The 27637-nt window shown below is 37.4% G+C and overlaps 4 protein-coding genes across 7 annotated transcripts in view; 2 read left to right on the top strand and 2 right to left on the bottom strand.

The window, feature by feature from the left end:
- The first annotated feature begins 3174 nt into the window (after positions 1-3174).
- On the top strand, positions 3175-6513 carry LOC126624799 (uncharacterized). The gene is made up of 7 exons (XM_050293910.1): positions 3175-3616; positions 3997-4236; positions 4583-4784; positions 5152-5283; positions 5480-5580; positions 5676-5794; positions 6020-6513. Exons 1-7 carry the CDS (start codon positions 3257-3259, stop codon positions 6084-6086), a joined length of 1221 nt encoding a protein of 406 aa, XP_050149867.1. The 5' UTR covers positions 3175-3256; the 3' UTR covers positions 6087-6513.
- Positions 6514-10478: 3965 nt separating this feature from the next.
- Positions 10479-14784, top strand: LOC126623521 (nucleobase-ascorbate transporter 2). The gene is made up of 13 exons (XM_050292425.1): positions 10479-10949; positions 11055-11152; positions 11615-11791; positions 12161-12261; positions 12351-12426; positions 12551-12610; positions 12784-12968; positions 13215-13311; positions 13389-13534; positions 13608-13699; positions 13792-13869; positions 13973-14133; positions 14257-14784. Exons 1-13 carry the CDS (start codon positions 10859-10861, stop codon positions 14467-14469), a joined length of 1575 nt encoding a protein of 524 aa, XP_050148382.1. The 5' UTR covers positions 10479-10858; the 3' UTR covers positions 14470-14784.
- Positions 14776-27637, bottom strand: part of LOC126623518 (probable LRR receptor-like serine/threonine-protein kinase At3g47570) — a 31680-nt gene continuing 18818 nt past the window's right edge. The window contains exons 6-7 of the mRNA XM_050292420.1: positions 15471-15891; positions 14776-15374 (exon numbers count right to left, since the gene is read on the bottom strand). Of these exons, the coding sequence (XP_050148377.1) occupies positions 15013-15374; positions 15471-15891 (783 nt within the window). The 3' untranslated portion in view covers positions 14776-15012. The remainder of the gene's footprint in view (positions 15375-15470; positions 15892-27637) is intronic.
- On the bottom strand, positions 16540-19696 carry LOC126623522 (probable leucine-rich repeat receptor-like protein kinase At5g63930). Of its 4 annotated transcripts, XM_050292428.1 has the most exons (5): positions 19030-19695; positions 18377-18449; positions 17845-18204; positions 17480-17518; positions 16540-17440 (listed from the first exon to the last, which is right to left on the bottom strand). In XM_050292428.1, the coding sequence occupies exons 2-5, from the start codon at positions 18414-18416 to the stop codon at positions 16968-16970; spliced, it is 912 nt and encodes a 303-aa protein (XP_050148385.1). In that variant the 5' UTR covers positions 18417-18449; positions 19030-19695; the 3' UTR covers positions 16540-16967. The 4 variants fall into 4 exon arrangements, with proteins under 4 accessions (XP_050148385.1, XP_050148384.1, XP_050148383.1 ...); XM_050292427.1 differs by having other exon boundaries at positions 16540-17518; positions 19117-19696; XM_050292426.1 differs by having other exon boundaries at positions 16540-17518.

Here is a 27637-nt window from a genome sequence, read left to right as displayed (position 1 = left end):
CATCTTTCTGGTGATTTATTCTTTTAAATTTCCAAAGAAAAAAGATAAATTAAAGAAGATTAATGAGACGTACTTTATAGTTGGGTGGATAGATCAGACACCTCTTCCTATGCATGAAATATACAATTACGTGTTTGGTTTTGCGGGAGAATTTTCTAGTGGATGGATGTTTGGCCGATGTCAATTGGCTGTATGTTTAATCTGTATATGTTTGGTATTGTTCAATGATTTTCACACGACGATGTTGTTCTTGTCGTCAACGTTTTTGGCTATTTATGTCTGCAGAATCAACCGTGTGTATTCCTTTTTGAGGTATCCTGTTATCATATGGAAACCCTAATTGAAATGCTCCATACAATCTGATGCATGCGTGAGCTACTGTCATCCACTAATGAAAGTGAGTCTCGTAATTCAACAATAGTTAACAACTTCTATTCATCGATAGAAGTTAGTCTCATCCCTTATTAGCAGTTAACAAACACACACGCATGTGAACGATTATCACTAACACAACTCAATTAAAAATCCACACGACAGTTAATATTGCATGTCATAAAGCAAAAGTGAAGAGATTTTTGAATTTTCCGAGTCAGAAATGGTGTATAGGATAATAAGTCGTCATTGTCCAGCTTGATTAGTTTGAAGTCATGTCCTTAGAACTCCAATACCGGGGTGGATCTCTCTCCAGTCATAGCCGTGTAGGTAAAAAATAAAAAAGTAAAAAGCTGAGGTGCTCGTCCAGTCCTTCTCACTCATGATGATTCAAACTCATGCATGTCTGACCGTCATCCCTAAAGTCAGTTGCAACCTGGAAGACTGGGAAAGCTTGTGGGTGCATGCAATGCGTTACCATAGCTAGCAGAAGTTAGAACGAAATACACAAAAGCGAAAGAGAAATTGTATTTTCTAAAGCAAGACAACGATGGAGAGAAAGAGAAAGCTCATCAAGAATTCCGTGCCCTTTTTTCGTGTCTTCACAATTAACGCTTGTTTGATATGAGTAACTATTATAGTAATGTTCCGTGTCAATAATACAATAATATATATTCGTTTTTTCTCTAAATATCTTTTTATTATTAACACAAAACGCCATTATGATAAGAGTAATGTGAATACAAGTTGATCTCTTTGCCTAGACTCATCATAGTAACTAGTCTAACGACACTCCGTCAACGAACACTTGCTATATACTTGGTAGAGTCCAAGTAACCAAATATTTGAAACGTACGTTAATTTCGTTGTCACATACATCACATCGTCGTTGCCTCAACGATAAGGCAACAACAACATTCTCACATGCAACCACAGACCAAGTCTACTTCATGTAGACATCACAATCTCGCATGGATTAATTTTAGACGACACAAATTTGAAGAGTATTTGTGAAGTTTGAGTCGCATTCTTACCTTTGGATCATTGGATGTCAACTCTTCTCCTCATGCATGCTCCACTCAACCATACACATTGTCTTGTGGTATTTGGTTTATTCTTTGCTTAAAAACTAGGGTAAATTACATAGAAACCCCTCAAGTTTGAGATCTATTACAACCTCATACAATATCTTTAAAACATTTCACTTTCATACCTCACGTACTATTTTATTTCAAAATAACACATCCGTTAGATTTTCCATCCAATAGTCTGTTAAATGCTGACGTGGCTGTCACATTTATGCTGATATGGCTGCCACGTGGCAAAAATAATAATTTTTTATACATTAACAATATTATAATATTAACCCTATTATTAAAAAAAATAAATTTAAAAAAAAAACCCCCACAAAAAACCGAACCCACATCCCCTTCCCCGCAACCCCACATCCCACCCCCACCCCCTCACCCATCTCTTCCTTCCTGTCCGTCCCTCCCCTCCACCCCTCCATCCATCCCCTCCACACCCCTCATCCCACCCCACCCCACCCCTACCACCCCCGCAAGCCCCCCACCCCACCTCACCTTCCCCAAGCCCTTTCTCCTCCTCACCTACACACAGAGCTGTCAGTATTGCACTTTTACCACCTACAGAGACAATTTTCAAACCCCTAATTTATCAAAAAAACCATAAATTCGATCAATTTCACATACAATTCATAAACCCAATTCAAACATATGTGCATTTGATAGAGAGAGAAAGTAGAGAGAAGAAGAGAATCGTGCTCCTGGGTGGAGAAGGCAGGTGGGTCGTCGCGCGCCGGGGAGGAGGGGAAGGCAGGTTGGTCGTTGCGGGGAAGGCAGGTGGGGGGGGGGTAGGTGGTCGCCGGGGGGGGGGGGGGAGAGGGTAGTAGGTCGTGTGTAGGGGTGGGGGGAAGGGATTTTGTAAATGTGAGTTGAGTTGCAGAGAGATGAGGGGGTGGGATGTGGGGAAGGGGAAGGGGATCTGGGTTCGGGTTTTTGTGGTTTTTATTTATTTTTTAATAATAGGGTTAATATTATAATATTGTTAATGTATAAAAAAATATTATTTTTGCCACGTGGCGGCCACGTCAGCATTTAATAAACCATTGGATGAAAAATCTAACGGATGTGTTATTTTGAAATAAAATAGTACGTGAGGTATGAAAGTGAAATGTTTTAAAGATGTTGTATGAGGTTGTAATAGACCTCAAACTTGAGGGGTTTCTATATAATTTACTCTAAAAACTATGTCGAGAGCTCGAACTTTGGTGTCATTTGTACTTAAATTCAACTTCAGTAGTTTGCACAATCATTGACGTTCCTTGCTTTTACTAAAGTATGATTATTCGAATAATTCAAATTCTCGACTTCCCATGTGTTCATAAACACAAATGAAGTTAAAATCAAAGAAAGGGGGTTAAATTACACCTTCTAAATCCAAATATCAATATATGAAATACCATGTGTAAACTCGACTAGGGTGACCAGTTGATTCGACTCCATGTCTTCTTTTTGATTGCGATCCGCTACTTTCCCTGTTGACATTTGAATTTAATCCATCAAAATAACGATTGAGTGTCACTAAACCAAAGAAAGATCGACCATAAACCTTCGACTCCTCCACTTTCTTTTCCTCTTGTACCCTATCTTTCCCAGCCCTACTTCTCGTGGGCCTTGATAATGAGATAAGGCCCAATAATGTCATTTAGGCCCAAGTGAAATTGAACCAACAGGCTCCACTGCAATTTGGATTTTTTTCTTCCGCCAAATCATTTGCTTCCCCAACTTCAAAAAGTTAGTTAATTAGTTAGCGCGAACTCAGAAACCCTAAATCCCCAATTTATCTCTGCTCCCCAAACCCCATGGCATCGAGGAAGAAGCAATCCGACGCCATAGCTCTCCTGCTCTCCAATTACAACGACGAAGAAGAAGATGAAGACATGGAGGACGTTGAGCAGCACAACAACAAAGAAGAAGAAGGAGATGAAGAGCGACGAGAACGGGGAGAATTCGACGATTACGGTGAGCTGAGAGGCTCGGGAGATGCTGCAATGGCGGATGTGGATGGAACGGTGGGTGGTGAGTCTAGGAACGACGATAGCGCACCGCCGAATGCCGGGGATAATGAGGTGGCTTCGGATGGTTTGAATAGAAGAAGAAGAGGGGCACTTACAATTGTGGACTATGGGCATGATGAAGTTGCTATGTCTCCTGAGCCTGAGGTATTATTTTGTTCCCTTTCTTTATTTCGGTGGAAGCTTTTTTATTTCTGAGAAACTGAAGAAACTGAATGAAAAATGATTTGGGTATTATCATGTTCTTCTGAATTTGATTGATTTTTTAATGTTAGAGTTGGATTCTTGTTCCAGTTCGATTGAGAGTGCGCAGTTCATGTTTTCAATTGCAAAGGATGATACCTTGAGTTTGAGTATTCGAAAAGCGGTCGTCATGTTAGGTTTTGCCCAGCCAAATGTAGATCTTTTCCTTGATATTGGATATTGAACAATGCTCCGTGTTTAGTCATACATAATTAGGGTGTGTGGAAGTTTGTTATCTTTGCTGACCTTATTAGTATGTTGTTTTGGGCGATGCTTGATTGCAGGAGGGTGAAATAGAAGGGATTGGTCGTGTTTCTGGTGATTTCCTTGATAAGACACCTCCAGGAACAGTTCATACTCCTCAATTATCTGAACCGTCAAACTCTGACACAATGAACGATATTGTACTTGAATCTGAGGGTAGAGATGCTGCAGAGTCTGTTGCAGAAGAGCAGAAAGATATTGTTCTGTTGGATAAGTTTCTCCCGCCACCATCAAAAGCAAAGTGTTCAGAGGAGCTGCAAGTAAGTTCCTTTTAGATTCTGATTTCCAAATAGGTTCCTTTGGGGTTATAGAATGTAGAACTGTTCATCTTGGAGATAGCCTCTTGTTCTTGATGTTTTCAGGATCAATTGATAAAGCCTGATCTAATATAACTTCTTAAGTCGTATATGTTTAGCTTATTGTTCTATGGTTACACGACGTTTGTATTTGAATCTCGTCTTTTGAGGCTTTGTCCATTGCAGGCATCCAAATCCAATAATTTGTGGTTTTAACTTTGTAAAGATGATGCCTATGTGCCTTTTCTTCACTTGACAAGTCATTTCATGTTGTGTATATGTTTAACTTTTGGGTTTCTTCTTGCTGCAGAGGAGGATAAATAAGTTTCTTGAATACAAGAGAGCTGGGAAAAGCTTCAATGCAGAAGTGCGTAATAAGAAGGACTATAGGAATCCAAACTTTCTGGTGCATGCAGTGAGGTATCAAGATATTGATCAGATAGGGTCTTGCTTCAGTAAAGATGTATTTGACCCTCATGGATATGACAAAAGTGACTATTGTGATGAAATAGGTTACTCACAATTCTTTCAACTCTCTTTCTGTGTATTTCCTGTCATGCATCAGTGCGCTGTTTAACTTGTAACATTGTATATAATATTTTGTATTTCACGTAAGTGCATTGTCAAGTTAGCTGTTATGGTTAGTGATGCTTTTTGAAATTTTCTCTGATAGACTATTTCGTATGTAGAGGGTGATATTCAAGAAATTGTAGTAGAACTTATGTATTCTAAAAATAATTGGATAATCTGCTGCTATCACAAATACCAAATTCATAGACTGTAACGAAGAGGACACTGTCACGTTTTTCTGTACAGAATTTTGTTTTCCAACCCTGTTAGTTTTTCTTCTGCTTATGTTTTGTATGTTTTGGTAAGCAGAGGCTGATATGAGGTGTGAAATGGAAAGGAAAGAGCAAGATAGGAAGAAGAGTCAAAAGGTTGAATATGTTTCAGGAGGAACACAGCCTGGAATAGTTGGTGTTGCACCTAAAATTAACATACCTTATCCAGGTTTGAAGCAACTTTTAATTTTAAACTTTGGTAGTAAAGATTGATTAGGCATATGCAATTCCACACAACTTTATCACCTGAGCCAAGGCCTTGGCCCATCGGCTTAATAGTTAATTTAATGGTTGATCCTAGCCTTTCAAGATCTTTCTCTTTCATTTTATTCTCGTAAGTTCTCTTATACCGTGTCATTCTGCAGGTGTTTCAACCATGGCTGCTACTGGGTTGAGCTCCTTACCGCCTGCAGCTGATGTCATCCCTCGGGAGGGTAGACAGAACAAGAAGTCAAAATGGGATAAGGTTTCAATCTATGGATATGGACTATTACTTCCCTATAAATTGTGAGAGATATCAATTGATTGATCAACTGTTTTATACGACGTTACTTCTTTCAGGTCGATGGTGATCGAAAAAATCCTCTTCCCTCAGGACCGCAGGATTCTATGTCTACTCTGGGAACTCATGCAACACTCTTATCTTCTGCCAGTGCTGGTGCTGGATACATGGCTTTTGCGTATGTTTGTTAACAGCCTTTGGTCTTATTTTACTCATCTATCGTGAATTCCTTTCCTGTTCTTAGTGACCATGTCATGATAAGTTTTGTTTTGTTTTCTTTTCTTTTTGTTTTCTTTTTTTTTCTTTTTTTTTTCTTTTCGTTCATTTTAAATTTACTTGTGTTCTTGTGTTGCCAATCCTTTCCGACTTCTCACAAAATGACCACTTTGCTCTAATTTGGCAGGCAGCAGAGACGAAAAGAGGTGGAGGAGAAACGATCAAGTGAAAGGAAGTTAGATCGAAGATCTTGAGCCGTTTCTTATATTTCTTCCTAGCAGAGGTGAAATCACGGAGAGAAGCACAGGCATCATATACAACAGATTCCAAAATTTCAAGAGGAGAAAACGACTCCAGGCAGCACTATTTACGGCTAGATTCACTGCAACAGGCTTGTAACTTTTGCTATCGATTATACATGTACATTTTCGGAATGATAATCCAATTGACAGCACACAATTCAAGGGCGCTCAAGTCGAATTTTCCTTGGATAGAATCCAACTACAGAGGAAAGAATCGAGTCGACATGATGCAATGGCTATAAAATTGTAGTTGTTGGACTGTATTATGGTTAATTTCCACCGATTAAGGATGTCCTTTGGACCTTGTCTCCTACAATACTACAATATTTGCATACAAAAGTTAATGATGTCCAGTTTTCAGTCCCTTTTTGGCGCCCTACCCTTTTTGACCCCCGTCTTTTATCAAGATAATTAAATCACAAATTTTTAGGCTAATATACATTACTAGTCACTTTACAAATTGTGTTATTTTGGAAAACAAAAATAGGTGGGGGGATGCAACACGAGAACTTCCTAGGAGGTCATCTATACAAATTGTGTTATTTGGTACCAATATTTGTTTAGCAGTATTTGGAGTTTTGGTTGCATGCAAAGATAAATGACCTTAACTGCTTGAGCTGCAAGTCTCTGTATGTATTATCTTTAAATTGTACAAGTCTCTTCTGTGTGTATTATCTCTAAATTGTTAGGAAATGGACCGTAAGGGGTCCTTAGTAGAGTTATCAGTTAATGGAGTAAGACGTGAACAAATAAAAGTAACCAACAATTGTCACTTTAACAAAGATTAAGGAAAGATTGGTTATTAGTAAAGCGATCCAGTTGTATTGTCTTTTCTTGGATGTACACATCACCTCTAGATATACATTCCATGTTCTAGCCGAAAGTGGTCCCTGACGTGCAAAGATAATGCAAAGTAAACAAGTCAGTGAAGACAACCCTACCTCATCTAATCTCTTTCACACTACGCCTTGGTTACAAGAAACTCTCTCCTTTCACACAGACCCATTACTTTGTGGTTGACAACTGATTGACATCGTTGTCATTTAACTGGCATCCTACTCCCATTATTCTACAGTCGTTTTCTTTTTCCTTGTAAAAGTTGTAGTTCCATTAGTTAGTTTTCCTCGACGACTGAGAAACTAGGCCATCGTCAAAACTAACCTGTGGACCCTTCGACAAAATCATCCATGCTTCCACCCGTTCTTAATTTGTTCTTAAACTGTGCACGACCTTGACTCTCCTTGTACAAAGGATGCTTTTGTTTGCTTTGACCAGGATAATCATTCTTCTCTTGAGAGTTGAGATTACTTATCAGTATATATGTAGGCTTCCTTTGCATGCTTTAATAATACATATGGTTACGTCATCAGATTATGAACCTCAACTATCCATGCACGAATATTTGATCGATCAGTATCTTAGAAAAAGAAAGTAGATTAAAGTGAGCTTTGTGGTGAGTAGATTAAAGTCAGCTTTGAGGTGATTATACCACTTGAATGGATATATATTTCCTGGCGTTAAAGCTATTTAAGCTATGTTGCGCAAACACGAACACAAATAAAGAGCTACGCGACAATGATAGTTGGATCTAGGATGGGCTTGGGGTAGATTCTAGGCTTCACATGTATAAAAAAGAAAATTAATGAAAAAGAATTTGAAAACTTTAAGTTTTAACAATAAAGAAAAAATAAAAGGTAAATTGAATAGTACCATGATTGACTTTTTAGTGTAAAAATATGATTTTTCGTTAAAAGTAAACAGTACCGGAAGTTTTTTTTGTTAAAATTCCCTTTATAAAAATATTTATATGATTTATGTTTTAGCATATTCTCTGGATTCATGTTTCCTAGATAATTCCTCGGAAGTGGTGATTGAACATACAGCTTTTGCTCTCTTTTTAACTTTCGGGAAAAATGGCTTTAACTTTGCATATACCTTGCTGCTGGGTAGGTCTATGCAAATTACACTCTGCGCAAAGACAATACGTTCTGCAATCTTCACCCTAAACCGTGACGTATTATATTCTTGACCACTGACAAGAAAAGGAGAAAACCATGTACGGTGCTTGCACGCATGCATGCTATTGCTAACGACAATTGTTCACACATGTATGTAGCTGGTAATTGTCATCAGTCCATACATCGCGAGATCCAGTCACCAATGTCCGTGTATGGATACTATCCTTATAACATTATAAGAAGTGAAGAATGTCACACTTCAAAAAGTTAAGGAACCTGATGATTATCAAACGTTATTTGAGATTTTTAATGTGTTTTTGGATGAAATCTCAAACTTTTTAATAATATTAGTAAATTTTCTCATGTGACAGTGACGCACTTCACACTTGAGGAGGTGAACCGTGAACGTATGGCTTATATTTTCTTTCTGAAAGTTGGTTAATGGTGGTAGGGTGGGTCTGGGGAGGTCAGTAGAAAGTTGTAAATACAATAACCCTTTGCTCTTATATTTTCTTTCTGAAAGTTGGTTAATGGTGGTAGGGTTTTGGGTCTGGGGAGGTCAGTAGAAAGTTGTAAATACAATAACCCTTTGCTGTATAAACAGCAGATAAAAGGGAAAACTCGAACTGTAGGTACAGGATATGTCCTACGTACATACACATGTACAGAGTGTATTATTAAAACGAAAGAGATGACAGATTGATCAGATGGGGCTCCCATTTCCAAGCTGCTTGTCTTTCTTTCTCAGCGTATAGTGAAATATAGACGTTGGACATTTGGAAAAGTGTCTTCGCACGTTGAGGTCTAGTCATTTACTTCTTTCTTTAACACGAGAAATAAACCAAACAAAAGTGCTTTAGGATTTGTTTACAGTTAACAAGAATTTTCGTTTAAACGTTTATTTCCCCTATTTGTTGAAATAATTATATCAACTAAGGTTTCTTATTTAATTAGATTCTACTTGTTTGAAAACATAATTAATTGGGGAGGTATAAGTGTTGTTTTCATATTTTTCATCGCGTACTCATCACACATGTAATGATAAATATAATACAATGAGATATTTACACGGTTAAACTGTTAATTTTTAATTCGTTAGCGTTTAGGATTGTTGTGTATGTAACATATACTATGTTTTTGGTAGTGTTAACCACAAGATTATGTATTAAAGTTTTATTCTCATATATTGATGCCATCATTTATTTTGTGAAGGTCCACATAGGTGTCACATGAGTTTCACATAGACCCTACATAGATACACATATTTATTGGAATGAGATCTACTCCGGATTTGTGTCTGGAGTCTGAAAACTGTTCAAAAGAAAGATAAAGAGATCTGGATCATTCAAGTTTTTTGGTTGTTGTGAAGTGTGCTAATAGGATTAGCTAATGAGGGTCGTAAAATTGAAATTAAGTGGTTCTGATCTCTCATTTTGCAAGTTCAGGACACAAAAATTCAGCATTAATCTCAATCCATATTTATTATATATTGACAAATCACATACATGCAATTCCAACAATACGTTTATTCTAAGAATATGCAATCCTACACATAGAACTTTGTCTATAACTATTTGCGTGAGATAGTGCGATGAGTCATGTGTTTTACACTTACTCTTAAGCATCACACATTATATACCATGTATACACGGAATGAGTGTGAGTGAAATATGTAATAACCTAGCTAACAAATAAAATTGACAACATCGATAAGAAAATATTCAAATTAACTAGGCAAATACTAAGGGTAGTCATACATGCACGAATTGACAACTCCTAATGATTGATGCAATGAGGCTCCAACATACATGACACATTTACTATTAAGAGTCAAACATTGTGTATAGGCGACTAATCCAGCTCAAGAGGTCATACCGTAGTTTTTTTTTTCATTCTGAAGGTTCTAAAAATCCAAAGTACTAACCCAACTCAAAAAAACATACTGTGATTTCTTTTTCTTTATTAAAATTCTAAAAATCCAAAGTATAAACTCAAAAAGAAAAGTTATTAGTTTTGCATTAGTATGTTATTCATAGTTTTTTTATTTATTAAAATATGTAAGAATAACTCCTAAGCTTATCTACAATTTTTCTCCTTTTAAGGATAAAAATTAGATTTGCAAAGATAGGATTAAGAAATTTCATTTATTAAAACAACTAACAATTTGAACACTAATTTATTGTTTTACCTTTTTAGGTACTTATAATTCAGAATAATTAATAAATTAGGTTGTAAAAATGTAGTGGGAACAGTGTGGCAGGCAACGGTAACATCCAGTTTGGAAGTTCCTTAAAGGGCAATTTCGGAATATGATAAATTTAACGGAAACCATTGTTCAAAACCTACCAAAAGCAGGGAGAGAGAGATATAAACCCAAAAGGCCAAAGCAAACTCAACAGTGGGCGCCAAGTGCACATTTTTCTCCTCTCTGTCACTGCTTTCCAAATCTCACTCCTCAGCATTGAACTCTCTCTCTCCTCCATCTCTCCTCTCTCTCTCTCTCTCCTCTCTCTCTATCTCTCTCTAGTCAGTCCTCCTCTGCCTCCATCATCCATCAGCTTTTCTCTTTTGTGCTTTTTCCATTGTCATTGACTTTAATCTCTCTCCTTCTCTCTCTCTCTGAATTGGTACAAGTAAATTCCATTTTTGCATTCATTGAGCAAACCCAAGAGAGGATTTTCTCCCAAATCAGTGTTCTTTGATACATTTGGTAAAAGTCCTTTTGGTTTTAGAAGGAAATTAAGGGTTTTGAATTGGGCAGAAGCCATGGCAGCTCCTAAACCAGAAGAGATAAGCCATCCAGCAATGGACCAACTTCAAGGCTTAGAGTACTGCATTGACTCAAATCCCTCTTGGGGTATGTTTATTTTTTCATCTTTTCTCAAACCCAAATCTCCATTTTTTTTGCTTGGGTTTTTGTGCTTTCCCAATTTTGGTTCTCATTTTTTGTTTCTGAAAACAGGGGAAGCAATTGCTTTGGGGTTCCAGCACTACATTTTGGCTCTAGGAACTGCTGTGATGATCCCATCATTCCTTGTTCCTTTGATGGGTGGTGATGATGTGAGTTGATTTTGCATACCATCTTCATTGAATTCTCATCTTTGTGTGGCCTTTGTTGGGACTCTCTCAAAAGTGAGGCTCTTCATGGACTCTCTGCCGCCTCATGTTTTTGACACAATGTTTTATAATGTTGGCATGAAATAGCGTTAAACTGTGAGGTGATAGAGAGTACATCGGGAGTCCCACTTTTAAATGAACCCCTTCTTGTTTGAATTGGAGATTAAATTCAAGTAGATTTTCAATATTTTTAAATCTTGCTAATTTCTTAAGAAATGATAGTGTAAATTCACATAGCAAAACTGGTCAAGATTGATTTTTTATTTTTTATTTTTTAATGTTTGTGGCTTATATATGGATTGATATGGATGATGAATGTGCTCCTTATTTTACTCACATAGCAAAAGTGGTCAAGGTTTTATTTTTATTATTATTTTTAAGGTTTGTGTATTTTTAATTGATCAGGGTGACAAAGTGAGAGTAGTGCAGACTCTACTTTTTATTCAAGGAATCAACACCCTTCTGCAAACATTATTTGGAACCCGATTGCCAACCGTAATTGGAGGGTCTTACGCATTCATGGTCCCGATAATATCCATAATTCATGATTCACGGTTGATGAAGATTGAGGACAATCATGTGGTAAGTTCAATTATTAGCTCACTTGTGCATTTGATTTGGTTTTATGCAACTTGAAATGTGTGTTATGTGTTATTTCGTTGATAACTGATAGAAACTGCTATGAGTTCTTTCATTGACACTTGATAGAAACCAACTGAGTCCATTCTTTCCCCTGCACGAATGCATGAATAAATGTTTTATATTTAAAGAATTGTGACTGCTAGCGTGCGCTTCTGTATACATGTAGTTGTATTTAGCTGCCAATTACTTAGTTTCCATTCCTCATGATCATATTGTAGAGGAAAGTTTCTCAAACTGCTACCTTGCTACTAATTTGGCTGTTTATGAAACTTTGGATACAAAAGCCAATGACATTTCATGTATCTCTAGAGATTCCTTGACACCATGAAAGCAGTCCAAGGTGCTCTGATAGTAGCTTCAAGCATACAAATTGTTCTGGGATATAGTCAAATTTGGGCCATCTGTTCCAGGTACAAATTTTATCTCCAAATCAACAAGCAAGTTTCGATAATCTTCTTTATTTCATATTTAATGAGGGAATCTACATTACTCCGTATAGGTTCTTCAGCCCGCTTGGAATGGTCCCGGTTATTTCCTTGGTGGGTTTTGGCCTGTTTGATAGAGGCTTCCCCGTGGTATAGTGAAAACTACCATTGCCATTATTCTCAATTATTAATTTTCTCAAGTTTTGAAAGATGGAAAGCAATTCTCTTTCCGTATCACTTATTCCAGTTCCCTGACTTCAGTCAATACTTTCAGGTTGGAAAGTGTGTGGAAATTGGCATTCCCATGCTTATCCTTTTCGTAGCTTTCTCTCAGGTATTATTAATGTTCCTTATGTAATAACATATGATATGCTCTGTTTAGTGCTTACGGAGAAAGGAAAGGGCAGATGTTAGGAAAGTAGCTTTGTATAAAACCATTATAGTGTACTCGTTGAAATTCATACAATCTTCTTAGTTGTGCTGTGTTTGTCCTGTTGGTGTAAACAGTACCTAAAGAACTTCCATGCAAGACAAGTACCAGTTTTAGAACGATTTGCTCTTCTTATATCAGTCACAGTGATATGGGCATACGCACACCTCTTGACCGCCAGTGGCGCATACAGACACCGCCCAGACATAACCCAAGTCAATTGCCGAACTGACAGGGCCAACCTCATTTCTTCTGCTCCATGGTTGGTACTAAAACTCTCTTTTAATTGGTTGCACAGTCTGCATTAACTTGCAAAAGAAATGGTTAAGATATATTCACCCCACCCAAATGTAAGTAAAGTGCACTTGCAAGTACTTAAAATCCCGGCACCAGAGTAGCTCGACATTTAAAAGCGTCTTTGTTTTACCTTTATTGTTCAATGTGTTGTGCGCGGAAATGTGAGGGCACATTCAATTTGTGAATATTTACAATTTCTCCTCCTAAACAGGATAAAAGTACCTTATCCTCTTCAATGGGGTGCCCCAACCTTTGATGCTGGTCATGCTTTTGGAATGATGGCAGCTGTTCTTGTTTCATTGATTGAGGTATAACCCATACGGACTTGGATGCCACTCAAGAATAGATGATATAAGTCAACGTAAACTAATGCATACTTTTACAGTCAACTGGAGCATACAAGGCTGCATCGCGTCTAGCAAGTGCCACAATACCTCCAGCTCATGTTCTTAGCCGTGGAATTGGCTGGCAGGGGATAGGAATCCTACTTAATGGACTCTTTGGAACGTTGACTGGCTCAACAGTCTCTATGTAAGTAGTGACGCTTCTTGGTCTCGGATATCCACTTGATGGAACTGGACTAATTTTTTCGGAAACATTACAGAGAAAATGTGGGGCTTCTTGGGAGCACTCGTGTTGGAAGCCGTAGGGTCATTCAAATCTCAGCCGGTTTTATGATATTCTTCTCCATGTTAGGTTAGTCCTGGACAAACATATGATTTTTTGTTGCCTAGTATCACACTTCCAATCCGTCTTCCAGTTTTTAACTCAAATCATTGCTCTTGCAGGTAAATTTGGAGCTCTGTTTGCATCAATACCCTTCACCATATTTGCTGCTGCCTATTGTGTATTGTTTGGTCTTGTCGGTAAGGATCCAATTTTACTTTCACATTTATTTTTAGATTTTATTGAGTAATTTATCTCAATCGTTTATCTGCATCTAATTGCTAATCAATTATGTGCTCTCAGCTTCGGTGGGGTTATCCTTTTTGCAATTCACAAACATGAACTCGATGAGGAACCTCTTTATTGTTGGTGTAGCGTTATTCTTGGGTTTGTCTGTTCCTGAGTACTTCAGAGGTTACACTTTGAAGGCTTTGCACGGTCCTGCTCATACCAAAGCAGGATGGGTGAGTTACCCTTCTTTAAACCTCAGAGTCTTTTTCTTATACAATGAAAAATTGGTAAACTTAAGTTATACCTATTTAAGGGGATCATCATTGTCACTGACTTTCTGTTTCTTCGATGTGCAGTTCAACGATTTTCTGAATACCATCTTCTCCTCATCTCCGACTGTGGCCTTGTTTGTTGCTGTTTTCCTGGATAACACACTTGAGTACAAGGACAGTGCAAGAGACAGAGGAATGCCATGGTGGGTCAAATTTCGGCAATTCAAAGGGGACAGCCGCAACGAGGAGTTTTACACTCTCCCTTTCAACCTCAACCGATTCTTCCCTCCATCTTGAAGTGGCACCGTTAGTAGTCCATTACCCGAAAAGATGTTTAGAGGAAAAACATCTTTTCCCATAGGGATTAGATCAGTTAGGAGCAAAGTGGAAGCAAAGCCAGACAGTGATCTTACATGTTCCCTGAAATGCAGGGAAATGACAACAGTGCTTCTGCTGCCCTATAATTTTAATATTTATATTTTGACTCGGATTATTCGGGTTTAATCCAGTAAGTATAATTAGTTCAGTTTTGTTCATCCTTTCTTGGTGTAATTTTTTGGAAGTCATTACTTTGACTTGCGGCTATGAAATATCTGGTTAATGTTTGCAAAACACGTCTGGTATCATTCTATTCTTGTGATAAAAAGGAAGAAGAAAATGCATATAAATCGGAAAAAGAGAAACTTTACAACTAATCCAGCGCTGCGACCACACTTTCATCAGCCAGATAAAGGTAAAAGTTCCGCTCCGGTGGGAGGTGAGTTTCCTTGGCAGCCAAGTTAGGGTTGAGGCTGGTGAAGGAATTCATCCACCTCCTCAACTTTCACCAAGTTCTTGATATTACTTTCCTCCATTGGCCTTCAAAAACTTAATCTTGATTTTATTGAGTGTGGCTACAGAATCTCGCATGCCAACCCTCTCTTCCGGAAATTCGGCAGAACAACCTAGAGCTAATCTCATAATGGACGATAAACAATCCCTCTTGCTCGAAAAATCACGATCTTCCTCCGTTCGAAGTAAGCTGGCATCCACAACTTCAACAATTGCATCTTGAAATAATGAATTTGAAATCCATTGCTTTAAATTCATTTCCCCAGCAAACATCTCATCTGTTGGCTTCTTTTTTGTGAATGTTTCCATAAGTACAATACCAAAACTGTACACATCCCCTTTTGTGGAAACAATTCCATCCATGCCATACTCTGCATGTAATACGTAAACTTAATCATATATGAAGAAAAGAAATCTACAAGTTAACCTTCTTAAAAATATAGACTGAAAAATAAACTATTAATCACCTGGAGCCATATATCCGATCGTCGCTAGGGTCATGGTTTGTGTGAAAGAATCTCCTTCACCCAAGAGTTTCGCAATGCCAAAATCAGCAACATGTGCAACCATATCTTCATCTAGCAGTATATTGCTTGGCTTCATGTCGCAATGCACAACAGGTATCGAATAACCATGGTGAAGGTATTCCAATGCCAATGCGACATCTATCATTATGTTCAACCTTTGGAGGATATTCAAAGAAGAGTTTTGAGAATACAACCACTTCTCAAGGCTCCCATTAGGCAGGTACTGGAGTACCAGGGCTTTGAAATCAATTTGACTGCAACTACTGATGATTTTGACAAGATTCCGGTGACGAATATTGCTTATCACTTCACATTCACTATCCAAACTCTTGAAAGCCCCTTCTATCTGTAAATTGAAAACCTTTACAGCAACATCCATCCCATCCGAAAGTGTTCCTTTATTTACGGAGCCAAAACCCCCGTTGCCAAGTAAGCTGTTTTCGTTAAATCCATTTGTCGCCCTTACAAGTTGCAGGTGTGAAACTCTTCTCCATTGAAATTGAGGCGACAAGACCATCTCCCTTCCAACTTCCACATTCCTTTTCCTGCGTAATATCAACGTTGAAACAGCGGCCACGATGAGCAGTGCTGATAAGACCCCTGGAATAATATATTTCAGGATGGGTGCTCCAGCTTTCCTTGAATGCGGTTGTTCTGTACCTTTTTTGCATGGTGGAACTTTCAGTCGGGGTACGCCACAAAGTAAACCATTCGAAGCAAATGATTGAGCTGAGAAGTTTTGGAAGGGCCCGCCCATTGGAATTTCTCCTTGGAGTTTATTGGAAGACAAATTTAGATACTTGAGGTGTACAAGTGCTTGCAATGACTTTGGAATCATTTCAGACAGATTGTTGTTTGATAAATCTAAAAGTTCTAGGCTAAGCAAGTTGCCACATGAACTAGGAATAGGGCCTTCAAAGTTATTATTTTGCAAGGAGAGATGAACTAAATTTGTAAGACCCCCAATGCTGCTTGGTAGACTACCTGAGAAATGGTTGTTTGATAAATCCATGTCAACCTCTCAGTTTTCCAACGTCCTCTGAGAGTGATCCAATTAGAGAGTTGAATGACAAGTTCAGGTACAATATATCAGCAAGTCCCCACAAGGTAGATGGTATTGTGGAAGTTAACAAATTCGACCCCAACGATACACTTCTTAGAGCGACTGCCAGAGTGCCCAAGCAGGAAGGTATAGGACCAGAGAGTTGATTACCGTCCAATACTGCATAAGCTAGGTTCTCTAGTTGACAAAGTTCAGATGGGATGAATCCTTGCAATCTGTTATTGTTCAAATATAAAACTTGGAGATTCCGTAGCCTTTCTAATGAAGTTGGAATTGTTCCACTCAATTGATTCTTATCCAAGGCTAATGCTATCAAGCTGCTCAAGTTTCCAATATCCATGTGAATGCTTCCCCTTAAGTTGCAACTGCTTAAATCAAGGTACTGAAGGGATGGAGAGAAATATTTCCCAAGAGATCGACACCGGAAGCGTGTCATTGAATGGATTATTACCCAAGTATAATGTTGTCAAATTTCTTAGGCTAGCCAAACAAGAGAGAATGCTTGCTTCTGGAGTAGAAGTATCAAGCGTCAAATTATTATGGTTTAAGCTAAGCCACTGAAGGTTTCTTAAGGGACAAAGTGTGCTCGGAATAAACCCCGTAAGTGAGTTACTCTTCATGTCTAACTTTATGAGCTTAGAAGCATTGGAGAAATTGGGGATACCTCCGCTGAAGTTGTTTGATGCTGCAAAAAGGAATTTTAGGTTTGGAACCCCAAGGCCTATGTTTGCTGGGAGGCTACCTGAGAGCCGACCAAAAGAAAGCCCTATTTCTCTTATCATGGATACGTTGAAGATTGTGGCTGGGACGAGGCCATTGAGATTATTATCCCCAAATGTCAAAGTCTCTAAATTTTGAAGATTGCCAATCTCATTTGGTATTGTACTTAAATTTTGAAGATTGCCAATCTCATTTGGTATTGTACCTGCCGAATTGAGAAGACTTATGTTTGAAACAAAATTGATGTATAAATGCATGTCATTATGTTTATGTATATGGTTTTTAGTAATTGTAGTGGAGATGAAGATATATGCATATTGTTTATAATATGAAGATATATGCATTAGTGGTTCTTTTTATGAGCAGTAAGAAGAGTTCGATCTCGGAATCTCTTTCAACATTGAAAAGAGAAGTATCACTAGTATGAAGTATGCTAAACTAAAAATTTCCGGTGAGAAATTATGAATTATTAAATAATGATAAATCATTGTGGGAACAACAAATATAAAATGTGACAAAAAAAAAATTTACCTGTCAAATTGTTGAAGCCAAGATATAACGCTGTCAGCTGGGTCAAATTGCCAATATTTTTGGGTATGGTTCCAGTGAAATTGTTCTCCCCCAATAACAATATACCAAGCCCTTTGCATTGCCCTAATTTGGAAGGAAGTGGCCCAGAAAACTGGTTGCTACCCAAATGCAACACCTGAATATTTGGAAGGTGCTGACATATGTTGTCTGGAATACTTCCAATCAAGCTGTTTTTGTATACAGTTAGAGTAGTCAAAGTAGATATGTTGAAGACAGCCATAGGAAGAGGTCCCTTCAGGGCATTGAACTGCATATACAAGTCCTCCAACTGATCTAAAAATCCCATCTCCTTTGGAATTTCTAAAATTCAACGCATACATATTAAATTCATCAGTCGAGGTTCCTAAATTTACTTAAACCAATGTTTCTTTTTACGCACATGTTAAATTGTGATTGACATAAATGTAGAGTTTCTAATTTCAAGAAAGGAGCCGAGCAATGTCTTTTACATCAACAAAGTGGAGTTATGTACCTGTGAATTTGTTGTTGTCAAGGTATATCGCCTTGAGCATTGTTTAAGTTTCCAATTTCTCTCGGAATGCTACCTAATAAATATGCACATGGCATAATAAATAAGGCAAATAAAGAAAAGGTTTTTTTTAGTCAAAATGATCTCTGAGATTAATCCTCATTTTGGTCCTTAAGAATGAAAATTCATGATAGCGGTTTCTGAGTTTGTTCACCGTAAATTATTTTGGACATTCCGTGAAAAATTTGTCAATACCCTCGTTAAGTGGAGGGGTTGATTTAACCAAAATACCGTTGAAAGGGTGAACATGTGGCTATTTACGCGACAATTTAACCAGAATATCGACAGAATTTTCACGGAATGACCAAAATGATTTATAGTGGACAAACTCAATGAACACTTCTATCAATTCTCATTGTGAGAGACCAAAATGAGAAAAATATGACAATCTTATGACCATTTTAGGGAAAAAAGAAAAAAAAAAAAAAAAGGCCTAAAGAAAACATATCTCATAAAATAAATCTTATGTTTCTCTTAGTTATAGATTCAAAAACATGTTTAAACCTAATGCTCGATCAACAAAATATTCCTAAATATATAGCGTATAGATGCATAGGTACATATATATATATATATATATATATATATATATATACCTGATAGTCGGTTATTGCTAAGATCAATTCCTTAAAGTGCAGATAAGTTGAAGATAGCAGTGGGTATCGAACCAGAAAACTGATTACCATTCAGTCTCATCCTTTGAAGTTTAGATAAGGACCCGAACCATGATGGGATGGTCCCCACAAAGATGTTGTTCGCGAAGCTAACTCTTGTCAATCGGCGCAAGCGGGACAATTCCTGGGGCAAGGTGCCATGGAAACTGTTGTTTCCGAATTCCAGTCGAACAAGAAATGAGAGGTTGCCTAAGTGGGGAGGGATAGTGCCTGTGAGATTCATGTAAGAGAGATTCAAGGCTGTGACTCTGAGGTGACGTAGACTGCAAGTAACGCCGATCCAGCTGCAAATATTGGAACTGGAGGTAGACCAGTTGGTCGTCAAGATGTTTTGAGGGTCACTAGTGACATGAGCTTTCAGAGCACTAAGAGCCGACTCATCTGTGCTGATGTTGGATTTTGTTGCTACTGCGCCTATTGTGAAGTTAGGCATATACATACAGCAGTTCTGGACCAGCAGCAAAGTAATGGACAAGAGAAAACAAGTTGTCGCCATTTTGTACAGGCCGTCGGCGATGTGAAAAATGTGAAATTGCATTCTGTAGCAAACAATTTCTAAAATTCAACAAAACATAAGTGACGAAAGTTCAAAGATATTTATTTTTCTTCGGTTAAAACTATTTATTGACTTGTGAATTAATATTGGAAGACTTGTGACTGGACATCTCACATCTGTTTCCACACATCTTCACAGGTCAACACACGCCATTCAACCATATTCCATATCTATCGACAAAGTCATTATTGTTTTGAAGCATATAAGGTCATCACCGTATGGTATGAATGTGAGGTGTGTACGTATTATGGTTAAGTATGTAGGGTGTGTTAAGATAAATTTTAACTAAAAAAGAAAATGTGAATTGGCTGGGGTATATTCAACAATATATGGGTTTTAATATAACAAGTCATGAAAAATGGGTTTTAATATAACAAACCATTAAAATTGGGTTGAACACAAAAATATATAATGGTTTACCTATAAACGAGACTACATCTACTCTAGTCTGTCTATATATTTGTTGAGATTACATACAAATTGTACATGAAAAAATTGGCTCAAAGACCCGTAGGCTTTTCTCCCCTCTCTGAGACAACACCACCCAAAATAACTAATGAAAATGATTTGAAAACTTTGAGTTTTAACGATAAGGACAAAATAAAGGGGGGGTAAAGTGAATAGTATTAGGATTGACTTTTTAGTGTAAAAATATAATTTTTCGTTAAAGTGAACAGTACATAGAGCTTTTCGTTAAGGTTCCAAAAAAAAAAAGGTCTACCTTCTTTCCCTCTAAATAAGCAAAAAGCCAACCTCTAAGTGTGTGGTCCCAAAATTTTAGGGACCCCAAAAATAGTTTTTTATTAAATATAATAATATATAAAAATACTAATTAAATAAAATATATATATATATTTGATGGGCAAAGCTGACACGCCCCAACCCTGATATCCTCATATACCAGGGTAAACACGTGTTGGCCGACACCTAAGAGTGACGAAGCCATTTTAAAACATGCTACCAATAAAAATACGTAATTCGAATGACTATACCAAAGCAGAAACGTGTTCAGAGCATACAACTAACTAAGAATAATATGAAAGAATCACTAAGAAGAGACACGAACAAGGAATCGATACCTATATTGAAAAGACTCAAGGATACCTATGTCGTAGAGTCTTGACGCCAGGATCATGTGCCTCGATCCTAACTCCTGAGGGAGCGCAAAACAAAAAAAGTGAGTAGACTATAATTTATAATAATACTAATAATACGAAAACTGGTTTATTTCAAAACATGCTAAACCCCCTGTTTTGAAAACGTATATATAATACTACATATAGGTTTTATGAAAAAACCCTAGCATGCCGCGCAAAACATTCGTAAAAATATGTATGTGTAAAACCATGTTTAGTAATGCTGAAAACACTGCTCGAAGGCAAATCCGTAACCTCCTCAATACTGTACTTTGTAGGGGTATCACAGTCACCCAAAGGCAGTACATGTCCATGACCCGAAGGTGAAGCTGTACGACACTGGGTTACACCAGTAAAGCAACATGGTAGTCCTCATCACCTAAAGGTGAAGCTGTATGACTCTGAGTTACGCCGGAAAAGGAAATATATACATCACACACCTACACTAGCCCCGAGCTAGTGAAGCTGGGGGTATCACATAAGTACCTATCCATCACCCGAATGTGAAGTTGTACGACACTGGGTTACTCCAGTTAAGAAACATGGTAGACCCCATCACCCGAAGGTGAAGCTGTATGACTCCAGGTTACGCCGAAGAAGGAAATATAACATCGATATCCTCAATTGTGTCCTATGACCATAGACATCAATATACTCGTGTTGTGTGGATGTGTTGTATGATAACTCGCTAGATTCGTACCAAAAACATACCTTAAAATCTCTTAACAAATTCGTAGCTCAAAACTCAAAGTCTCACAAATCCAATATAAAACACATTCATAAATTCATAGAATCTCATATTCGTAAACCCGCAAAATAACCCATATTCGCAAGCCAAAGAAATTCATATATGCAAATCCAATAACTCATAATCTTTAATAAACGTAAATTCGATAAATCATAAATATTTCATAAAGTACTTTAATTAATCATGAAGTCTATGTAAACCATAATTATAGAAATCCGGGAAAACATATTATAAAACATATTCAATGCGTTAAATATGAAATGCACGCTAGGCTAATATTTTATAAAATATATATAAGTTAGGAAGAGGTCCACTCACTAGTATCCCATTGCCCAAGAGTGCTCGAACTAGTGAGAATGACGTCAATTCCCACCGATGCACCTAAACGTACATATAGAGGTCATTTAGTAAAACTCTATTAAAACGATCAAATTTTAAGAAACAGACATCAAATTTGGATTCAAGACATCAAAATTAGCCTAGTCCAGGTCGAAACCAGAAAAAGTCAACATTGACAAATCAATGGTCAATGGTCAAAGGTCAGACCGGGTCACAGTCAACGGTCAACGCTGACGGGTCAATGGGTCTAGGCTTGGGTATTTAGGTTAGGCCGGGTTTGGGTTTAGTGGTTTAGGGTTTTAGATTGGGTTAAGGTTATTGAGCCAAGGGCTTTGGGTTAATGGGTATTGGATTGGGCTTTGGGTTTGGGCCGAATTTCGATTTGGTTTGGGTTTTAAGTTTGGGCGTGGGCTTAGGCCCTTTTTAATTTTTTTTTATTTTATTTTTTTCTCTTCTTCTTCTTCAGATTTTCGACCAAAAATCTGGCGAACTTCGAACCGTCCGTTCAGACCCAATTCTCAACCAAAACTAGTCATTCAATATACCAAATTGAAGCCCAAAGAACAAGAAATCGGAATATACCATTGGTTTCCTCAACCGTGGTCGGAATTGGCCGGAAAATGGCCTGGAAGGCACCGGTTCATCAGAAAACTGGGTTTTTTTGCCGAAAAAATGGACGAAATTTAAACATCCATAAATTTATCAATACTCAACGAAATCGAATGATTAAAAAACGAAAATCGTATTTCTCAACGAGACGAAGAGAATGGTACCTTGCAAGTTAGCTAATTCATCATGGTCTGGCCGGAAAACGCCTTGAAATCCTTGGAGGTTGCAAGAAATTGGGTAAGATTCAAATGGATATAACTTCTTCAATACTTAAAGAAACAAAATCAGGTGATTCAAAAACGAAAATCATACTTCTCAACGAGACGAAGAGAATAGTACCTTTCGCGATGGCTAACTCGTCGTGAATCGGCCGGAAAGTGGCTCGAAACCCATCAGATTCCCTAGTAGGAAAACAAGAGAAAACTCCCATCACCGTTTCTAGGTTCATGGGTTTCGCCGGAGTGTGAGGGAGGTGACGGTGGTTATCCTTGATGTTGTTGTGGTTGTATGAGTGAGTGTGTGTGTGCGTGCGCTCGGAATGAAAGGAAGATAGAAAGATGATGGAGAGAGTTCGAGAGCACTTGGGAGAGAATACAAGGAGAAGAAGAAAGAGAGAGAAATGGGGTGTGGGCCCCACGAACCACAAAAATCTCAAATAAAATATAATAATAATTAATAAAATCATATGTTAAAAATTTTACAAAACCGTAATTTTGGGGACGGATCGTTACAAAAGCCATAAGACTAAGAGGAGAACCCCACTGAGGCAAATATTTCAGTGTCAGAGACTCATAATCCACTTTTCTTTTCTCACGCCAAAGTCCCATCGCTGCTTCCCACTTTTCTTCCTTCACACCAGAGTCCCAAACGTTGTCGCCAGTGACCCAATCTACTTTACTTCTCTCTTTGTCCCATTGGTTTTTTCCCACAAATCATTAAACCCTAATTTATAAGTTCATGCAATTGAAGAGAAACTTCCGAATCATGAAGACAATTCAACTGATCAGAGTGATGTAGACTTCGATTAAAGTAAGATAGTTACTAATTTAAGTATATTGACTTGGAATTTGAAGATTTGGATATTTCTCATCTATAATGATTTTTTTTCTTTTGAACTTATGGTTAGTTATTAGTACTATGGTTACTTTGTAGCTTTCTTTACATTTAATAATATTTAGAAATAGATAGTGAGTTTTAAAGTTTATTTCGATATTGCTGTTTAATATCAATACATTGTTCAATTTTTTTTTAAGATGTCCTATAAGAAGGGCCCCTTTTATGAATTTCGCACAGACCCCCGGAATCTCAGAGACGGCCCTGAGACATGGCATCTTCCCAACCACTCAACGAATATCTTATCTTGGCCAACGTGCATTCATGTAATGGTCGTTTGTAAAGCATTATGGTCTGATAGAGAGATGGTCTACCTGGCTCTCAAGTTGTCTAATTAGAGCACCCTGATTTGTTATGGTCTCGGCCTAGCACCCTCTTGGAGGTCTTGATAGAGCATCTTTGCCTAGCACTACATGCCTAATACATTTGCCTAGCACTGCATGCCTAGCACTCATGTGCAAAAGAGTTGTATCCTCTTAACTCCTGATGTCTTGGTCTTCCCCCTGTCATTTGGGCCTTGATCTTCTCTTCTTTCATGGGCCTTTGTTGGGCTTCCTCTTGGGCTGCACTGCTCTAGAGGTCGAAAAAGACCCAGCGTTAACAGGTACAAATTAAAAAAGAAAACATATGGTACAAAATTTAGTAAATAAATCAAATGTGACGTTTCTAAGACTAAATGGTTCTATTTGGAAATGATTAAATAATATTAATAATAAAACTTAAATATTTTAACATAAATATTTTATTAGTGAAACAATGATGTGAATAAAATCCAAAAGACCTTGATTAAAAATTAATCAAATTTCAATCAATAAAAAAAAAAGGAATAAAAACCTAAATTTTCTTAAAATAAAATAAAATCACTATTTATTGTCTGGAGGCTTTTTGCAAATCTTTGGCTACAAGTTGTAGACAAGTAGTGTGATTGGTATTAGTACTAATGGGTTGCTAGCCCGTCTATTAGAAATCTTGCCAATAAGCACCAATAATTTGCATTAAAAATAGGGAATTTTAACAAAAAGCTTTTGGTACTGTTCACTTTAACGAAAAATCATATTTTTACACTAAAAAGTCAATTCTAGTACTATTCATTTTACCATTTATTTTGTCATTATAGTTAAAACTCAAAGTTTTTAAGTCATTTTCATTAGTTTTCCTTTAAAAATAAGGATAATACTAATGAGATCAAATTTTTGTAACTAAATTTGTAAACCAAATGACGTCGTTGTTGATAATTGGATAATTATTTAAACGTTGATTAACGTACTTATTTTTATTGGTGACAATCATTTGGTTTGCAAATTAAATATCTATTCCTACCAATGTATTGTAATCTCTCTATTTAAAGTACTTTATATGTATGTTTGAGGGGACTTGAATGAATTGAAAAATATATTTGTGCAATTGAAGTGAGTGAGTGTTTTCTCATTCTCAAATCAAGCGTTTGGCTTGGTTGTGTCGAGCGAATCCACGATTAGCAACAACAAGGGAACTCCATTGCCCTTGGTTGAGTGATTCTGAGGTTTTTTTTTTTTTATCCCTTTGTCTCCCCGAGAATTGGCTTACCCTGCATCAAGTGGCATCAAAACAGATTTTTGGATTTTTTTTTATCCGAAAACCTGGTGGAGCTTGCACATATAATCTGTGTTCGTCATCGAAACTAACTTAGTTTCCGTGATTTCTGTCTTGAGAGTCATATTTCATTGGAAAGTGGAAGTTTAGTTTCTAGTACAGCGAACGGTTGTCAAAAGGAATTTCATGTGAAGATTGATTCACAAAATACCACAGTGTGTCTGTGCTGCTGCGGAAACATAATCAGTTCAGTTGATTTCGAGTTCTTTAACCTGTGTTTGTATTTTTGAATCTTACATTTATGGAAAGCCCTTGCAGTCTGCTTTTCACATCTTCAAGTTCTTCGTCCATCCATTCTTTCTACAAAAAGAAATTCTCAGTTTACTAAAGCATGTCGCTGTTGTACGAGGTTGAATATGATTTAGAAACAAACGTAGAAGAAACTGCTATCTCATTTTTCAGGTGACGAGTTTCTAAAACTTGGCCTTCCTCTAAAGTTGATCGTTGTCCAAATAGTTCTTGTGATATTTGTTGTGGTATATGTTTTGAGGTCGAAGAATGTTCGGGCATGGAGTTTGGCACGAAAGTGAAACATATATAGTGAGTGCAATGATGAAGTTGAAAATTTTGCCAAATGGGATACCGCCCCAATCTTTGGTTCTTACGAAAGTGATGAGGATATAGTTGCAATGGCTGAAGGTCTTTATGTACAAATTCATATAGAGGTAAAAGATTTGCACTTGTATGATGATTATGTTTGAGAAGATTTTGTTGCTCGGGATATCAGGAAAAAAACCTTTAGAGAACAAAAATGTTATTCTTGTCATTTATTTGTACCATTATTTGTGCCATATCTATATAGAGATGAGAGTCACATGCGTTGGCGGGCCCTATCTTTATTAGAGAAATGATATAAATAGATGGTAAGAATAGCACTACCGTTCGGAGAATATAGTTGCTGCATTTGATTGTGAGTTTGTATTATCCTTCCAAGACTACTTATCTTAGAAAACAATTTGGAAATCATATGTGCATGATTTGAAGTTGACTTCTAATAACAAGGTTCGACTACGGTGTACTTGCTTAGGAATAACGTGGAAGTGGAGTTTACTTGAATTTTTTGTTGGATTGAAAACTTTAACAACTCAGAATTTCCTTTTGACGTGGCTGCTATGGAAATGTTTGAAAGGTCATCTAAATGATCGAGGAAAAAAAATCAAAGGAAACTCGATGACGAGTTTTTTTTCCGAGAAGAAGGGTATATATGATGCAATGCACGCCAATAAATATAGTTATTATATTAAATTTGATCATTTGTGGCTTCTCATCTTTTAAATATATGATGCAGTGCACGACAATAAATATAGTTCCTATAGTAGCAATGGTGTGTGGACCTAAAAATGAAGGTGGGCTTGGTCTTCGTGATTTGGCTTCCTTGAACTTGACGGCTTTGCTTAGTTTTGGATGGGATGCTTTACAATCCTCTTCTATGTGGGGTTCTTTTGCTCGTCAGCGTTTTCCCCTTTCGCCTTCCAAAAAACAAAATATCTATTTACGGTCTTCTGTATGGCATGGTCTGAAGCATGCTTTGCCTATTCTGAATAATAATAGTCGTTGGATTATTTGTGATGGGAGGTCCGTTTCCTTTTGGTTTGACAAATGGTTGGATGAATATATTATTAGCCCTTGTTTATCCTCAGTCATTTCACCTAAGGTTCTTCCTCGGGTTTCAAATGTTATTGAAGCACAAAGTTGGTCTTTTCCAGATTATTTTATAAATTTATTCAATTATGTGGTGCAACAAATTTTACGTCTACCTTTGTCCTTAAATGTCGAGGATGATAAATTGATTTGGGAGCCCTCACCTACCGGGAAGTTTTCCTTTTCTTCTGGTTATCAACTTATTCGAAGGAAACGTAGTGACTGTGTTTGGGCTAATGTTATTTGGCGTCATTTTATTCCGCCACGACTATCTATTTTGGCTTGGCGGCTTTTTCATGATAAACTTCCTACCGAGGGTGCGCTTCAACGATGTGTTATTTCTTTGGCATCCATTTGTTGTTTATGTCGTAATTCTGAAGAATCTACTGCTCATCTTTTCTTCGGCTGTCGCATATCTAGGCAGCTTTGGAGGTGGTTAGCATGTCATTTTGGTACCTGACACGCCCCGATCCCGATATTCCCCGAATACCAAGATAGGCACGTGTTGGTCGACACATGAGGGTGACGAAAGCCATTTATTGAGTGCAAATGCTGAAAACAAGGGATATATAAGAGTTATAAATATAAGAGAATAAAGAATATGGATTTAAGGAACATGTTCCAAGCACACATCTAATCTAGAACACTGAAAGAATTAATATAAAAATTAAATGAACAAAGGAATGGGTCCTACACCGAGAGAACTTGAAGATGCTGATGTTGAAGTGCTTAGATGCGGGGATTGTATGCCTCGAT

The sequence above is a fragment of the Malus sylvestris genome, chromosome 5 (assembly GCF_916048215.2).
Source record: "Malus sylvestris chromosome 5, drMalSylv7.2, whole genome shotgun sequence".
In the NCBI taxonomy this organism is placed as follows: Eukaryota; Viridiplantae; Streptophyta; class Magnoliopsida; order Rosales; family Rosaceae; genus Malus; species Malus sylvestris.
Note: the sequence above shows the minus strand (reverse complement) of the source record. Positions and strands in the feature narration are given on the sequence as shown.

What these genes read in the sequence shown, in the direction of transcription:
- LOC126624799 (XM_050293910.1), top strand. Translation starts at nt 3,257, where the DNA reads ATGGCATCGAGGAAGAAGCAATCCGACGCCATAGCTCTCCTGCTCTCC. An exon ending in TGACTATTGTGATGAAATAG is followed by an intron (nt 4,785 to 5,151) that starts GTTACTCACAAT and finishes TTTGGTAAGCAG; the next exon opens with AGGCTGATATGAGGTGTGAA. An exon ending in AATTAACATACCTTATCCAG is followed by an intron (nt 5,284 to 5,479) that starts GTTTGAAGCAAC and finishes GTCATTCTGCAG; the next exon opens with GTGTTTCAACCATGGCTGCT.
- LOC126623521 (XM_050292425.1), top strand. Translation starts at nt 10,859, where the DNA reads ATGGCAGCTCCTAAACCAGAAGAGATAAGCCATCCAGCAATGGACCAA. An exon ending in TTGATAGAGGCTTCCCCGTG is followed by an intron (nt 12,427 to 12,550) that starts GTATAGTGAAAA and finishes CAATACTTTCAG; the next exon opens with GTTGGAAAGTGTGTGGAAAT. An exon ending in TTCTTGTTTCATTGATTGAG is followed by an intron (nt 13,312 to 13,388) that starts GTATAACCCATA and finishes ATACTTTTACAG; the next exon opens with TCAACTGGAGCATACAAGGC.
- LOC126623522 (XM_050292427.1), bottom strand. Translation starts at nt 18,416, where the DNA reads ATGCTCAAGGCGATATACCTTGACAACAACAAATTCACAG. An exon ending in TGACAACAACAAATTCACAG is followed by an intron (nt 18,205 to 18,376) that starts GTACATAACTCC and finishes GTTGAATTTTAG; the next exon opens with AAATTCCAAAGGAGATGGGA. An exon ending in TGGCTTCAACAATTTGACAG is followed by an intron (nt 17,519 to 17,844) that starts GTAAATTTTTTT and finishes TCAATTCGGCAG; the next exon opens with GTACAATACCAAATGAGATT.